Below are 17,396 nucleotides of genomic sequence, written 5' to 3' on the forward strand. Positions count from 1 at the left end.
AATAATTTTTAGTCTTATGACCACAAGGTCAAAAAGAAGTATCAATGCACTGAGAGCCAAACAAAAATACCCCAACATTAAATAAATATTAGATTACAAATTACCAGAGCTATTGCTATAGACAAGCAATTAAGATTTTGTTCATAAAATCAACACATTTTATTTTTCCTTTTTCTTGCACCGTTCTTCTTCCTCCCAGTTCTCCAAGTAAGACTTGAGAATGTCATTTAGCTGCTGCTCACACTGGCTTGCATGTTGTAAGCCATTTTCCCATCCTAGAAGCAGCAATAAACAGAGTAATTACATCTCTCTCTACAGCATCCATCATGGAACCAGCCTCTCGCAGTGCCAACATCTATTTCCCCAAGAGTATTGCCTGGCTGTGATATTTCTGCTTGGAAAATGGCTCTGTGGAGTTCAGTCACCAAGATGCTTTATTTGATGTCGGCCAAGCAGGTAAAGTTGTAAACTGTACATGTGCAACTTGCACATTCTTGCAATATATTAGATTTTGAGTGTAATATTAAACATTGGAGTTTATACATAAACTGATATGAATATAGTGGTTGCTCTAGCGTACACACCATATATTTTATATATTATTATAAACATTGTAAGGTGTATTGTACATAGTGTAATTAAAGATAACAAGGTGCAGGTTTCAAATACCCCACCAAAGAAGCTCTTACCTCTGCAGTGGTGAATTACTCTCCCCCACAGCCTGTTCCTGCTCAGACAGGGCAGACTCCCCACAATCAGCAGGTGCCTCTTGGCCCTCGTTAGTGCCACGTTCATCCTCCTCTCCGAGTCTATGAACCCAAAGTGCCTGGTCCTGACACAGGACAGCACAATGATCTCCCTCTCAGCACCCTGGAATGCATCCACCGTGGACACCTGCACAGGCTTGACCTCAAAAGCCTCGGAGTGAACCCCACTGAGCAAATTCTGGATCTGGGGGCAAAGAAACAGGGAAGGAGGTGAGTTTGGCTACTCAGAGTACATTTAGGAGAAGGGCTTTATTGATTTTTGTTACTGATTTATGACACAAACCTTATACATTTGTGATTTATAAAGGGTAATCACACCAATATCAGCTCCTTCTATTCCACTTGCAATCAGAGACTGGATGAGCTTGACTGTAAAATGAGCTTCTGCCATGTTGTAAAAGCTGTTGTCTCTTTCAATCTGGGAAGAGGGAAAAAGATTCCCAAATTAGCTCTCACCAAAAATGTAAAAAGGAATGGAATGGAGGGAAAATGACAATATTGGCTGGTTACATAAGTGGTGCTGAGGAACTCACCTGCTCCATGCCATGGACGCTGTAAAAGCAGAGCGTTGGCAGCCACTCCAGGAGAGGAGCCCTGTCCCCCTGGGAGATGCCATCGATGAGGTGCCCGCTGTAGAAGAGCTCGTTGGCGATGGCACTGAGGGCAGGGTGGCAGCGGTACTGCGTCCGGAGAACAATGGGCTCGTGGCCCTGAAGGATGACACACACATCAGGGCTGGCATGGAGCTGGGAGCAAGCTGGGCTAGTGGAACCTGTCCCTGTCTGCGGTGGGGGTGACCCAACCCAAACCATTCTGTGATCTTAAGGTATTTTGCAGTGCTGAAACCCTGATCCTCTGACACCTGGAATTGCCCATGTGACCTCAGGGGAGTTACAGTTCCGCTCTCCACCTTTTCCAAAGGTGTGTTCAGCAGCACCTACCATTAAGCAGAGTCGGTCAAAGAGGGTCTGCTCCAATCCCTGCTCATGAACACTCTCAGACCCTTGGATAGTTGGTGGCAGTTGCTTGGGGTCTCCAACTAGGATGAGCTTTTCACACTGAAACCTAAATAAGAATGTGAAAAAAACAGTGTTCTAAAAAGGATGTTAAAGTGTTCATAACCAAAGTGTGTGCTTGTTTCTGTATCACACTGCTTCCCACCAGCCTCCCTCCTCCACCCCAGTTTAATAACACCTAAGGACAGGCCTCTATTTGAAATCGCTCTTCCTGCTGCTGGGGTGTTGCTGGGCTCACAGAGGTGTGGAGTGTGGCCCTGCTGGGAGCTGGTGCCCCTGCTGAGGCCCCTGAGGTACAGGAGGGCTGTACCTGGCAATGGGGAGCAGGGAGGCAGGCTCAGTCATCTGGCTGCACTCATCCAGCACCACCACAGGAAACCTGAGCGCCTTCAGGCAGGGGAAGGGGCAGGCAGCACACGTCACTCCAACCACCTTCACCTGCCAGCAGCGAGGAGAAAACAGGCAGGCAAAAAGTTGAAATCATTTCATAGTTCATCTCTGTGCAGCACCTAACTAGAGCAGGAGAATACAGCTAAATTTATTTCTAGAAACAGGACACTAAGCTACACCTGTGCAATCAAACCTAAAGTTCACTTTGTATTTCAAAACCAGGAGTTTTGAATTATAAATTCCCAGTTTCCATGTGCTCAGCCCTGTGGATAAGACACAGCAAATCCCTGCTTTCCCATCCCATATCTTTGACTGTACCTGTTGCAGAATAGTTTTATTGGTCCCCAGTTTATGCTGCTCAATGCTCTTCCTGACATAGATCTTCTCAGCCGGAGTCAAATCTTCTTTCAACAGAGCAAGCAGCTCTTTCAGCTGCTCGTTTTCATTTCCTGAACCTGCATGTAAACTTCAAAGAAGATTTTGTAACATACATTGCAGTAACTGAAAACAGCAGTGCTTGGAAAAATAACCACACTTGATAACAATGTATTAACCTACCCCAAATTGCTTCAAATCCCTCAAAGAGGTTTCTTACCTATGGGGAAGAATTGCTTTCGTGATTTTCCTTACACTTCCCACTCTTATAAAATCCTCAAATCCAAGCTCGAGCAGACTTGAAAGAAAAAGAGATGATAAACATTACAGAAAGGGAAAGATGAAATCTTTAGAAAACTTTAAAACTGGTTTCAAAAGACACATCAGAACACTCAGGAACACAAACTTCAGTGATCACTGAGATGAAGTACCTCAGTAATTCAACAAAATCAAAATAAATTACCTCATCATGATTTGATGCCTTGATGATTCCCCTCTCATAGTCTTCTATATGTATCTTCCCTTCCTTTTTCCTTCCAAACCATGCATTTATTTCATGCTAAATTTTCACAAATCTGATCCCCTCTGCTCCTCCTTCCCCTACTGGTACATCCCAAAGATCCCTGAGCAGTACTTCTTGGTCCTGATGGATTTTAATAGCATATTTGATGAGAGCAGAGCCTAAAGTAGTCTTCTGTAGATGTTTTATGTACCTTTCACCCTTTTAACTGTGCAAAAGAGCTGAGGTACAATTAAAGTCTGTGTGTGCCACTTTTTAGGGAAACAAATCAATCTTTTTGATGTGTTTCACAGGAAATACCAGCACAATTACCACTACAGTGTAAGTGCATTATTGGTTTTGGAAAAAGAACCATAAAAGGCTCAGCAACCCACCCCAGCAGGATCCTGTCCACAGCAACGTTGGTGGAAGAAGCAATGAGGAGTTTCCATGGAGTTGCCCTCGGACTCTCTGTAGCTTCACTGCTTTCAAAGAGCTGCACCAGGAACAAGATGACCACAGACAGCAAGTAGCTCTTGCCAGCTCCAAAAACACCTGGGGTTTTGGAAGAAAAAGCCCAAGTTACAAGTGAGAATTTCCTAGAAATCAATTGCTTTAACTTCAGTAATGCTGTGATTCCTCTAAAATAATTGCATGGGCTTGCTTACACTTACAAAAACAATACATAGTTGTATTAATAAATAGCTAATACATGATAAAAGCTAATACATGATAAAAAGTGGTTTGCATATGAAAAGAAAAAAGCTGAAGACAATAAATAATTCTGATTTTATGTATAGGTATTTCTAGGCAAAACCTCCTATGCTTCAGTGAAATCCTGGAAAAGGCAGAGTGAAAAATTAATTTAGATTTAATTTCAAGGGGCAAAAGCTCTGTGCTGACAGAATGGATGTATTAATGTCACAGTCAGTATCAGAGGGGCTGATTGATGGCATTTCCCATTAATCAACATTTGTGCAAAGCTACAACAGCAGGAAATATCACAATTCTTGGCTGTGTACCACGTATGATTGTGATGGGGATGCTCTGATGTTGCTCCCCTCCTTTGGGCTTTTCACAGGTGATCATCTGAGCCACGTGAATCAGCGATGCTGCTTGGTCTGGGTTCAGGGAGAACCTCTGGATCATCTCTTCAGCCACTCCCATTGCCACTTGAGAGCTCACAGGGCCAGGCATCATGGAGCACTTCACACTCATGGCAGGTGGAGTGAATTTCCTTTTGTTGACTCTTTTTGTAGCATTTTCAGAATCAAAATTCCTAGGAAAACAAAAAATACCCAGAAGTAGTGATATGATACAATTTGTATCTCCTGGTTCTGATATTCCTGCACTGGACTGCTCACAGTATCCCAGGACAGTAACTCACATTTTCAGGAGATATGGGATCAGTGGTAATGTGGATGGATTGAAGTGCTCCTCCATGTTCCTTAGGGAGGCCAGCTCACCACTGGCATTACACACCAGCAAGGCATGAACACACACTGCAAGGGCCACAGAGAAACAAAAGGAGAAAGGAGTCAATAGAGCAGAAATTGCAAATCAGCTAAAGAAATGAATTATAAAATGCCAAAAGAGTTATTAACTGATTTTATCTTCTCCGTTTACAAAACAAAACAACCCCAAAGCTTTAACTTAATTCAACAGCAAAACCAAGAAACTTTTGCAGTCACAGACTTAATACATGGCTTTTTATAAAAAATAAATTTTCCAGTGAGTTGTTTGAGGTTTCTGCATTTTGTTTTTTAAGGACAGTAAAAACATATTCCTTTTACAGTCAACTTGCATTGTACATCATATTACATAATTTACTACTTCCCTCATATTATTCTCATTTCTTCCCCACCCATTTGCAATTTGCCAGCTACTTTGCAGGTTTAATTGCATTAATTAATGTATTCAATATATATTCAAACACACAAGGAAAAAAAATACTGTGAATTAAATCATGTGCAAGGTTTGAGAAATTCTCAAATTCTCAGCAGCTCATCCTTCATTGCTGGCTGGATTTTTCCTTAGTTGTTTCCCACAGTTCTCAATGTGGCTGTGGAACTCACTGTTGGATCTCCAGTTGGAGGGACTGTAGCCTTTCAGTGGTAGCAATTCTATCTCATTGTTGGAGGATGGTCCAAAGAAAGCACTGCTTGCAATGAAAGTATCAATGGGATCAAAGTTCAGAGTCTTGGAAACAACCCAGATGTCATCTGCCAAAAAACAACAGAGAGTCCTCATCAGCCTCTCCCACTGCCACCTTTGAAATCTGATGTTTAAGGTGTGCTCACCTTTGCTGTAGAGAGAAGAATGCTCCTTTCTGCTTAGCTTCAGGTATAATTTGGGTTTGGAGTCACCATCAAAGCTGGCAGGTGTATTCATGAATTTCTTGAACTTACTGTACCTCTGTGTTGGAATTTCAAAGGCTTTCCTGGGAAATTGTAATAAAAAAAAAAAAAGGAAAAAGGTATGTAAAACCATCAGCACATTTTAGATTCAGCACCAAAAGCAAGAAACCTCCATTTATCTTGACTGCAAAATCCTCTCATATCCAGACACAATTAAATTGTTTCCTCTACAGTTAAACAGCACAGAATAGCCTTTGAGATGACTTCTGGCATTAAAATTAGAATCTTGAAGAGAAGAAATCAAACTCTCCTACTGAGGATTAAATGAACAAAGTTCAAATGCAACAGTTCTGACACTAAGCAATTGATCACGTTGCTGGTCAGCAGTTCTGATTCTTGCTAAAAACAAATACCATTGCTATAAATATTTTTCCTTCAGTAATATAGCTCTTGCATTTCTTTACAGAAAGAAATCTTTACTCTTTAAATGTAGAGAAAATGTGTTAAATCCTGCTGAAGTCCTGGGCTACTGGAATATTCATAAATCATGAAGTGGCACAGCATTTGAGGGTACCTCACCAAAAGCTGGCTTTCCTCATAAACAGCAATCTTTTGACTCCTGAGGTATGTCCCAATACTTTTTGTGTCGTGGAGCACTGCACCAGCTCTGGATTTTGTCTGTGTGGGATTCACATCTTCAATCCACTTGAAAAAGGAGCACTGCTCAGCTTTTGGGGCATCACAGGCATAGAACAAACGACCCTGCAAGGGAAGGGAGGGGAAAAATGTCCATGAGCACCAGAACAAGTAAGAAAAAAAAGAGAAAGCAATGGATACTTTCACCCCCAAAGTGTAAAAACCACAAGGAATAAACAGCACCTTGTTTTGACCTTCTTTTTTAACCATCACCAGCTTAGCAGGGTGCATGTGGTTGCAGAGTGGGGCACAGCTTCCTTGGGCCTGGCTTTGCCCATCTTTCACTGCAGTGTACAATGATATGTCCACCTTGGAGAGGGCATGGTGCAGCCTCTGGGCCAACTCAAACAGCATTATGTTCAATTGCTCTTGGTGGGGAAAGGACAACAACAGAATCATTAGCACACACTTAAAATGCTTACACAGCTACACAAAATCCAAACAAATGTACTTCCATTGGAAAATTTCCATCCCAAATCAAAATAATTCATCTGAGTCCTAAAAGAAACCACGTGACCTGAAAAATCCACTTATTCCAAGGGAAAAAAAAAAAAGGCTTAGGTATCTTAAGACTGGAAAACAGCCCTGAGGTTACAGAGTTGAACAGTGTGTACTGTCTTTTTGGCTTGCCTCTGCAATTTTGGATATAGACTAAATATATTTCAGTAGAAATATAAAAAAAATGAAATGCACCCTGCTGTTTTAATAGGCAATGTTTAAAATGACAGCATTTCACAGAGCAGAGCCTTACCTGTCAGAGCAGCTTTAAAAACCTGCTTGTAGTGAGTGTGAGACTGAAACACAGCTGGGATGGAAATCTTTCTTTTAGGAAGATTGGTGTGTTTCACTTTATCCACAGGAGGAAAAGACAACTCAGAAATTGTTATGTCCTAAAAAGACCCAGGAAAAGAAACCATTAAAAACTGTAAGACCTTGAATGAGAAAATTGCAGATTTGTAAAAAAATACTAAAAAATACTAAAAATTTCCCTAGAGCTTGGGCTGCCATTTAGGATGCACTATGAGGATAAAATTTGCTCCTTGCCAAACAGCTTGCATTTATAATAACACAATTAATACTTCCAAAGGCTTTAGAATAAATGTTATGTAGTTCAAAATCATGTTTTCCACCACTAGGCATGGGGAAGGAGCACACAAACCCTATTTTCAACACCATTTTGCACAGAAATAAATGAATTATAAGTGTCTTCATAAGCTTTTTAAGTCTGGTATATGGATTTTACACATATATATATATATATTTGTATAAAAACACACACAATGTGTATACCCATGTATATGTTAAATATCTTAGTTATTTCCTTTCTCTGCTTCACACAAATACTGTACTGGACAGTTTTATAGAACCAAAAAAACTTGAAAAAAAAAAAAGAGTCAACATTTTCTTCAACTCTCAAAACCATTTGACAACTTAAAAAACTTAACTTGTGGTTGGTTTGGTGCTTCAATTTGCCTAATTTGCTCCATCTGCCTACTGATCACAAACACATGTTCATCTTCCTGCCATTGACATTCAGATTAAAAATCTAAATCTGGCACTGAACTACCTTTACAAAGGATTAGTCGTGGCATGTGACTAATGTATTAAAAATACATTAAAAATTTAAAAACACATTAAAAATTAGAGACATTTTTTGGTGTCACTATGCAATCCTACTGATAACATCTGCAGGCAATGAGATAAATGCAGCACCGTGCTGGTGTCAGTGACAGCCCGGTACACACCTGGCCCTCTCCTGTTCCGCCGTGGCAGCTCAGGTGACTCAGCACCTTTTGTGCGGCCGCAGACAGAGGTGCCTGCGGTAAGTGCAGGGCGAGCGCGTTCCCCGCTGACACCGGAGCGGCCCCCGCAGCCCCGGAGCGCTCCCCGGGCCGGCCCCCGGCCGCCAGCGGCGCTGCAGGGCTGGCAGCGTTTGGATCCGCGGCTCTGCTCTCTCCTGGCTCCGCCGCCGGCATTCCCAGCACGCTCCGGGCACAGATGTCATCCTCCTCCTCCTCCCCTTCAGCACTGTTTTCAGGGATCAAATCGCTCCGAGCACTGCTTTGATACTTCAGCCACTTGCTTTGTCTGCCTTGGGCAGTCACATCGGGGAGCGCTGGTGGCACAGATCCCCTTTGCCCATCTTCCGGGTACTCCCCGAACACAGAGGGGTCAGAATTCCTGTCCCGGGCGCTGGCAGCACTCCTGGGAAATGCCACCGACTGGCTGCACAGATTGCCTCCTGAAGAGTCCAAAGACTGCTGGAAATGCTCACTCTCAGAGGGGTAAAACATGGCAGCAATCTCGTGGCTGGCAGGAACAGTGACAAAGGGAGCTCGTGTTTTCATTGTGGGTGTCAGTGCTGGCAGGCTGCATTCCTGTGCACGGCTGGATTTCTCCTGGGCTGTGGGGAAAATACAGCTTACAAGCAACCTGGGGCACCCAGGCATGGTGTGGGAATACACAAAATTAGAGGGTTTTGGGGAAAGCTGAAAAGGCAGGCCTCTGATACAGCAGAACTGTAAGTAGAGCTGAAGCAGCAGCCATGAGATTGGTCAGCAGAAAAATATTTAAACTGTAGAAAAAGCAAGGGCAAATAGAACAATGGCCTGCGTATTAATGCTTGTCTGAATAGCTCTCTAAGCTGCAGAAAGTTTATCTAGCAAGATATTAGGAAGGTTAAAGCTTAATAATGGAGCTCTGTGCATTGTGTTTTAAGGCTGACAAGCAGGTATTGTATTCAAAATAAGCAAACATTGTTTTAACCAAAGGTACGTGTGCTCATGGTGATTAGATAGAACTACTGTCAATGTGCTTTTGCTTGGTGTGATTGGTCAAGAAGCTATTAAAGGAAGTTGTAACATTAAGTTTTTTGGCCTGCTGCCTGAAATGTGAGCTGCTGGCATCTTCCCACTGTCATAACCATGTAATGAGACTGATGCTGAGAAATAAACAGCTCGGGGCACTTTGCACAGCAGCCCCGTCTGTAAAGAGCCCCCCTTGCCAGCGTCAGATGGCTCTTCTGATGTACCAAAAGTCTAAATTCTTCCTTCTACACCCTGCCTTCCAGCTGGGAAGCTCTCTGGATTGCTCCTGTGCAGTATTACACTAAATGATGGACTTTGTGTGATTCTTTTAATTAGTTTGTTTGATTTTTTAAAATTTCTTTGAAAATAATTTTTTTTTAAAAAATTTCTTTGAAACCTCCATATTCGGAACACATTATGTAGCCATTCTGCTTGTATAAAAGACCTACTATTAAATTAAACATGGTTGTATTTTGGAGGTCATTAATCTGATGTCACTGACATCTGCCAACTAGAAAAAAGCCCATTTTAACATTTGCTTTTTTTCCAAAAGATAACCCACAAACCTATGAATTAACATTGAACAACACAGATAAATAAGCTCTCACTACCAAAATGGATCCTTTTGGCTACATTAATTATCATTAGTGACAGTTATAGAGAGGTGTCAAATGGGAGAGGGTCAGAGGACAGCTGAATATGGAAGAAAACTCAAAGCAGGTAAATAAAAACATAGGGATCATTTAGAAACTTAGCTTACAGCCTTCTTGCCCCCAAACTAGAAGCTGATTTTTCTTTATAAAACTAAATCCCTCTACTCAAGTCTCCTTCAGGAGACTATAATTGGCAGAGTAACTGTCTGTGATGGCCCAACTCATTGTGCTTCAAGAACTCAGAGATTTTCAGCTAAAACACTGTGAGGTGCCAGTATAACCCTGTGAATTCTTACTGAAGAAGAAATCTGGGAGTTGTGGTTCACTGGGTAAGAGCCCATGTGTCAGGGGCTCCTGGATGTCTCCAACAGGCTCCTCATTTCCCCAGGGTGGAGAAATTGCACAGTCTGGATCAAGTGGGGAAGTCACTTCGGGTGAAATCTACAGGTGAAGAATTAACATGGCAGGTTAATTAACATGACTGAAAAAACCCCTGGTTACAGCTCTTTCATCACCATTCTCTCTCATCATTCTAAACAATGAGATATCTCTCAGAGTTGAGATAAAACAGCTCCAAAAGTAAGAAATTGCCACGAACACACAGGAAATAAAGCCAAAAATGTTTGCAAGAGCCAGTCAATCCCCACCTTGCCAGGCTCCCAGGCAGTCCACTGTGCTTGTCTCGGGTCAGGGGGTGGGTGTGACACTGTCCATGGTGGCACTTCAGGGTGCACATCCAGTGCCAGTGCTAGGAAAAACAGAGAAGGGATGAAGTCAGAAATTCTGAGGCCAATCACTGCCCTTCTCCTTTTACTTTCACTTACAGCACTGATTTATTCCTGGCTCTTCAATAACATCAGGCTTCACTTGAAAATTCCCTTCTCCAACAATGTCAACATCATCCTCATGAAGGCTCCTGGAACCTGGAGACTTCATTTAAAAAAAAAGCCTAAGTAAAAACTTGGTAGAAATTAAACTGCTTATCTTCTTTTTTTCAAAGTGCAACTGATCAAAGGAGCAGAAAAAACAAAGTGACACATTGTGAAGTTCTATGACAAAGGTAAGTAAAAATAATTGGTTTTTATATGATTGTTGCAGTTTAAAAATGAACTATTTTCTATCCTAAATTGACAAGATACTTTCTTGCACTAAGGTTAGTATGGATAACTGAACAAAAAAAAAAGTTTTACCTGTCTCAAGTCATAAAGGTCATAATGCCTTGAAAAGAGGGGTGAGAAAAATGTCTCAGCTGCCAAGTCCACATTGTCTGGGTGCTGCTGCCATCCGTGCTGGGAGCATGGAGCTCTCAGCACCACCTCACTAGCTGCTGATCCTTTCACTTGGTACCCTTGGAAGGCAACAGGCTGCACAATGCATGGAATTATCACTGACAGCAAGGAAAAACTGCTCTGCAACTAGCTACAGTCAGTACAGGTACTTGTTACACATACAACAAAAATAACCTGTTGACTCTGCAGAAGAGAAATAAAAAAAAAAAAAATCTGGTTTTTTTTTTTCCCCCTGTAATTTGAGTTTTAAACTCTCCCTGAAAACATTAGTACAGTGAACTGTACTAAAAATAACAAATTTTATTACTAAAATTTTATTAGGACTTAGTGCAATATATTGCAATTAGCAAAGCATTGAACTGAAATTTAGGAAGCACTGTTAATTACACTTGAGTTCCACAGCAATGGTACCTTTGGTTGCCAGTCAGATGGCCCAGGGTCCCTTTGGGCTGCTGCTATTGGTACAATATATGCATCTGTCTTCTGTAATAAACTGTCCACACAGTTGGGCTGCACAGGAAAATACCAAAAACTAGTTAGTCTAACAATTTAATAACCATTTAAAGTGAAAATTTAGGCTAAGAAATGTTTTGTATTTATACAAAGGAAGCCTTTTCAGTTACAGCTTTTTTATTTGGAAGCCATCCATGACAGGGTAAGAAACCATGTTTTTCAAACAGAACAGGAAAAAGAAGATTTCTAAAATGTTTCTTTAAGCTTTATATTGATTGAAAAGGAAACAAGGCTGTTAAAAGCATTTTTTACATAACAGGATAAAAATCAATGTGAATTAACAAACACAAACAGTTTTCCCAGTGTATTTCAACCTAAATGCTAAAATTCCAAGGAGAGCCATGCATTTAAAAAGCTAGTGGGGGAAAAAAAAGGTGGTAAAAGATGGAGTAGGGAAGGAGAATTACCAGACATATTGATGGGATATTAAAAATGACTAAATACTACATTTTTCATGAAGTTTCTTGTCATACATGAGGCCTCCTGAATATTGTCAAGATGATATCTTCTATTTATTACCAGCTTCATAAACAATGCCTCTAAGCATTTTATAGCTCAACTTCTATGGTTTCTAACCCAAGAATTTTATTCCAGGAGCCAGGTGGAAAATGAATTTATCTTGTACAGATAAATATATGTAGTCAAAAATTGGTTACCATCAGGGCAGGAGAATCAAAGTAGTATGAACAGGAAGATGCCTGTAAACTGTCTGAGTAAGGCATTTCCGTAAACTCTTTTATAGCTACAAGAGATGGAAAAGCACAGTGAGTTACAGTCAATAGTCTGGGGTTTTTTACATGAAAACATCTGAATATTTACAGCTTTGCAAACCTTACCCATGCAACCCATGCACAGTTAGGATTTAACTGAATGAGAGCAAACAGACTTGGAGATCACAATGTTGCTTTAAACAGCACAAATTGCACGAAGGAACCTACATATAACAGCACTCTAAAGGTATTGCTAAATGAGGAGAAATGAGAGCAATCAAACAGGTATAGACATACAGAATCCAGTTTGAAATAGAAGCTGCCCTAACCTTGGTCCTTCTCAAGGGGTTCAAGTGTCTCCTTAGGAGGGTCTGTTCCACAGAACATGTTGGTGTTCTCCTCCATCCTTCGCAAGCTCTCTAATGCTGTGCTATGCTGTGTCAAAGCTCTCAGAAGAGCAATATCATTCACCAAATCAGGGAATCCTGAGCAATTCTCAGCCACTGCTGTGCATTTCAGGCAATCCACCCCTACTGTCTCTCCTTGGCAGGCTTCAGGAGAAGCAGTTCTGCACTCTGCATTTTCCAGCACAGTTCCTCCTACTGCTGTTTCCTCTGGAGATGAACAACCTCCTCCTAAAGGATCTGATTTCTGTGACAAGGCCAGCAGAGGGCTGCCTGGTTTCATGTCACCACTCCTAGCAGCCCAGAAGTGCTCTGAGCCAGCATCTGGGGATTCCATACATCCAAGCTGTGTAACTCCTCCCTCAGTCTTTTGGTCCAAGGCCGAAATTATTCTGCCGGGAGAAATACCTGTGAGACTTCCAGTGGCTTCAGACAGCCTGGTTTCAGGGTGACATTCATTAACACTGGTGTCCCCAGGCAGGAGATCAGAGTGCTGCTTTTTCAGCCAGGATGTGCCACTGATGGTGAGTGCTGCACAGCCATCCATATCCTCCTCTTGCTTTGAGCCTTCAAAACTTGACTGACTCTCACTGATCTCTTTTATGTTGTGTCCATCCCCTAGAAGTTCCACTTGGGTTTTGGTCTGGTTTGCAGCATCTTCTACAGCTCTCCTGGCATCACTGTCACAAAGCTGGGGTGGTGGACCCCCCTCTCCATCAGATTTGGAACATTTGACTTCATTTTTGCTTTGTGTCTCTACGTCACAGCAAGAATGAGGCTTCCAGTGAGGGCTCCAGGCAGCACCCTGTGCTACATCTCCTCCCTGGAAGCTGCCTGGGCTCCATGAAGGTGTGTCTCCCTCAGAGAATCCCTTCCCTTCCCTCTCAAACACATCTTCATTGTCCATGTCATTAAAATCAAAAGCCTCCATTAGGTTAAAGCTAACCTCCATCAGTTCCCCATCAGGACTACAGCCTGTGCCCTCCTTCCCAACTCCAGCTTCAGCCAATGTCACATCCCCAGAGAGCTCTGGGTCATTAGACAGTCCCTCTGAATTTTGCCTTGGTTGAAACTCACTCTGCATCTTCACAGAGCAATTCTCCCTAAGCCTGTCAGTCCCTGAATGCTCCCTGTATCCAAAGGGATGGCTTTCAAAAGTGGTTGGACTTGCTGAAGGTGAAATGTCACCTGAGGATGGGACAGACTGACTGCCACTCATTCTACTCACAGTGGACTCAGGTAGGAAGTAACTACTTGTGTTGCAGTCACCTTGTAAATCTTGACTTAAATTATTTACCTTTTTGTCTTGTCTGTGTCCTGTGACTTCTTCACCACAAGGCTGTTCAGCTGAATTTGCAAGTGCTAGAACATTCCAGTCCTTTGTATCCTTTACGTTTCCCTGCACAAAAGGCAGGTGCTGGGTATCTGGAACGAGTCCTTTGGCAAGGTCACCTGAAGGAGCAGGCAGGACAGGGCTTTTTCTGTCACATAAACCTGCATTTTGTGCTGCCTGAACCCTGGAAAGGCAGCCTGTGGCTCCAAATGTTTGCTCTCTGTGGTGTCCTTGTGCTGGTTTGGACTTGAGCAGAGCAATGATCTGTGCTGTGCTCCTGATGTGGTGGGACACTGCCCCAGCACCAGTGTGCCCAGTGAGGAGAGGAGATTCCTGCTTCCCAGCCAACTGATGGGAGTTCTGCCTCTCTGTCCCCTCCCAGCTGTCACTGAAGGGAGCAGAAAGCAGGGAGGACACAGACATTTGTTCTCTGCCCTTGTCCCTGCACCCCTCTTCCTGACTGCCTGCAGAGGGATTTGTTCCTGCATCCTTCCTGCAAACTGTGGAAAACAACGGAGAGCTGATGTAAAACTGGGATGGAAAACTCCCTTGGCACCCCTTAGATGAGGGCAACACTGCTGCTTTTCCTTCATCTTCCACAGCTGGTGTTTTCTTCTCAACTTGGCGTGGCCCTCGGAACCCCTGGGATAGAAATTGGCAATTAATCCATGTTTTGTAATCATACTGAAAATGGGGCACACTGCATTCTGATCAAATGGCCTGGGAATATATTCGGATCAAATCCATGAGGATTCCACAAGTGCACAGAAACAACCTTAAGCCTTGTGATTTTTACTGTAGGCAACATCCATCCTGCTAAACCAAATCTCCTAAATGTGGAAAATATACATTCTGGATTACAGCTTGTGATAAATAGGTATGATTCGTGCTGATAAAAAATTGAAACAGTAATCAATATTGATCAGTAATTAATATTTGAGAATAATAAAACAGTTAAAAGTTGTAATGCCAAAGAAGAGATGGAAAGGAGGGGGTCCACCCACCAGCAGGTGTTCTCAAGGACCACAGGAAAGAAGCTGAAGATACAGTTGCTAAAAATGACCAAGAACCTGGTTGGGTCCAAGAAAATGCTAATTATAAAGGACTTATTGCTTTGATATGTAGATGCAGCGATACGTTAGTTTTACACTGCATATAAACATGACACATAAAATTGGGAACAAAAACTCACTGTAAACTTCCTTTTCAAGCCAACAGGGAGATGTCTTGGGGGTAGAAGAGCAGGTTTGACACCATTTCTGTCCACTGCTGGAGTTTCTGCTTGCTTTGGCCGTTCTTCAGAAGGCTTTTCACTCACTTTGGCTGCTTCAACTGTGATTAAATATCGCTCACTTTCCAAATCATCTCCAGGAGTCACCTGGAAAAGGGACAGCAGCAGTGTATACCTGATAGTACTGTACAAGAAACAATATTATATAGCTTTATTTTTAAAAACATACAGTCTTTTGAGTACTTGTAAGTAAAAAATTCAGCTGCTTACACCTACTATATCACAAATGCCAGATAACTTTTATTTATACATATATTGTAAAAAGCAGTAGCACTTAGCTCCAATGATTATTTTATTTATCACTGTAATACACTGCTTTTACCACAGAGCAAGAAAAATTCCATGAAAGCTTCTGGACAAACAGTAAGATCTGGTAATTAATAGAAGCTGTTTTCCCTTTCCATTATTTGCACTGTAGCAGAGTTCCATATCAGCCACTAGAAAAATTACTCTTTTGGCTACCAAACAAGTGTTTTGAATGCTGTCTGAAAGACCAACTACAGCCAGATATAAAAACAACTCTGAACAAAAGATACCTGAGATTTTATAAAAATACTCTCCAGACATTGTCCTTTATCATCAAACAAGGTAGCCTGCAAAATTCAAAATAACATTTTAAATAACCACACATTTATTTCACAAATCAACTAGACTGCCACTAGCAGCAGCAGATATTAAATCCAATAGTGTTAAATCTGAATTTTCACCTGATTTCTGCCAGTTCTAACCCTCAGAATTCCATCTTGCCATGTTTTTGATTTTTTCATCTTTTGGTGAGTGTATAACACCTGTTTTAAACATGTAAAACATTGAAAAAACAAGAAGTAAGAAAATGTTCAAGTATTTCAGCAGCTACAGTTTTTACACTTAATTCCACAGTGTTAAAAATCACTCACAGTAAATTCTTGAGAGGCCATTGCTTTGGCAACACAGGCACCCAACAGGTTCTTTCACAAATATCCCACACCTTCCCACAGCCAGAGAGACAGGGAAATGGCCAGGATGCAGCAGAGCTGTGAAGGAAAAGTGTGGACAAAAAAATTATTATTTTTTCTGCTCAAAAAGAAAAGATAATTAGATGCAAGGCAGTAACAAACCAGTGGAGTAGAGCTGCTGTGAGCATTTTAAAGAGAAACCTCAAAAACAATCTAACAGACTGCTGTTAAAAAACAAAAAAACATTTTTAATAGATGTCAAGATATTTCCAGCTTTTAGACAAGTTCATTCATTTAAATGAATGGCTGGCATCGCTGAAAAATTCAGAATTACTTGAAATAAAATTCCAAAAGTTTATTTGCAGAAAAAACCCCAAAAAAGCAAATCCAAAATAGCAGAGAAGCTGTTATCAGAATGATTTTGTCCCAGGTGTGGAGTTGCTCATGCAAAAAATAACTGACTTCCCGTAGAGCCAAACCTCTTTGCATATTTGAAATTAGACCATAAGATATTTTAAAGTAAATTTTTATATTGATTTTTAATCTATGAATATTTGGAATTAATATTTAAATATATTATACATTTATGTAAATATTATACAATATTATATATAAATATTTAGAATTAATACTTAAGTCGATTATATATAATACATATTTAAATATTACATATAAATATTTAGAGTTAATATTTAAGTATACTATATAAAACATTTAGATGCAATTCTGATTTAATATAAATATATTATGTTTAATATCGATATATCAATATATAACATGATATATATACTTTGGATGGGTGAGGAGCAGTTTATATGACGGACAGGGGAAAAGATTCGCGCTGTTTCTTATGGTTGCCACCTCCTTGGGCGCTTCACAAGGTGGCAATCCTTGGAGCCGGTTGGAGGACAGAGTTTTATTCCCCGAGTTCTCAGAGCAGCCGGAGGGACGCGAGCCCTTGGGGAGCTCCCGGGGAACGAACGCCGCGGGCAGCGGGACCGGCCGCTGTTAACGGCGCTGCCTCCACACAGCCAAAGGGACGCACTCCACACCATCCTCCCAGAGGGATGCCCCGAGGGCCCGCGGCCCGCCACCCCTCCCGGTGTGCCGGGCGGCGGCCCCGCTCCTACCCAGCGGCTCCGGGACGAGCTCAGGCTCGGGCACCGGGAGCGGGACGGGGATGGCGGCGCCGGCACCGCCGCCTTTACGAACTTCCCGCCGCCGCGCCCGCGTGACGTCACCACGGCCGCGCCGCCCCGCCGGGAGGAAGTCACGTGCGCCCAGAGCCCAGCGCGCCCCCGACGCCGCTGCGCACGCGCGGGCGCCGCCGCGGGGCTTTTTTTTTTTATTTATTTTTTTTT

At 42.1% G+C, this 17,396-nt stretch overlaps 1 protein-coding gene and 1 long non-coding RNA gene across 6 annotated transcripts; one reads left to right on the plus strand and one right to left on the minus strand.

The window, feature by feature from the left end:
- Positions 1-143: 143 nt before the first annotated feature.
- ZGRF1 (zinc finger GRF-type containing 1) lies at positions 144-17,251 on the minus strand. 5 transcript variants are annotated; one of them, XM_064711427.1, is made up of 29 exons: positions 17,166-17,251; positions 15,997-16,113; positions 15,808-15,888; positions 15,637-15,693; positions 15,002-15,187; positions 12,402-14,451; positions 12,019-12,104; positions 11,261-11,359; positions 10,751-10,924; positions 10,385-10,490; positions 10,208-10,308; positions 9,857-10,001; positions 7,846-8,504; positions 6,852-6,990; positions 6,284-6,468; positions 5,979-6,166; positions 5,348-5,487; positions 5,123-5,269; positions 4,435-4,549; positions 4,070-4,326; positions 3,443-3,602; positions 2,769-2,846; positions 2,492-2,639; positions 2,094-2,221; positions 1,709-1,832; positions 1,301-1,477; positions 1,051-1,185; positions 690-951; positions 144-275 (listed from the first exon to the last, which is right to left on the minus strand). In XM_064711427.1, exons 2-29 carry the CDS (start codon positions 16,015-16,017, stop codon positions 160-162), a joined length of 6,264 nt encoding a protein of 2,087 aa, XP_064567497.1. In that variant the 5' UTR covers positions 16,018-16,113; positions 17,166-17,251; the 3' UTR covers positions 144-159. The 5 variants fall into 5 exon arrangements, with proteins under 5 accessions (XP_064567497.1, XP_064567496.1, XP_064567500.1 ...); XM_064711426.1 differs by having other exon boundaries at positions 16,826-17,223; XM_064711430.1 differs by lacking the exon at positions 12,019-12,104 and having other exon boundaries at positions 13,774-14,451; positions 16,826-17,223.
- On the plus strand, positions 270-5,985 carry LOC135446916 (uncharacterized). The gene is made up of 4 exons (XR_010439929.1): positions 270-456; positions 3,362-3,635; positions 4,129-4,270; positions 5,871-5,985. It is a non-coding gene; the product is annotated as an uncharacterized LOC135446916 (long non-coding RNA).
- Positions 17,252-17,396: the final 145 nt, after the last annotated feature.

This window comes from Zonotrichia leucophrys, chromosome 4 (assembly GCF_028769735.1).
Source record: "Zonotrichia leucophrys gambelii isolate GWCS_2022_RI chromosome 4, RI_Zleu_2.0, whole genome shotgun sequence".
In the NCBI taxonomy this organism is placed as follows: Eukaryota; Metazoa; Chordata; class Aves; order Passeriformes; family Passerellidae; genus Zonotrichia; species Zonotrichia leucophrys.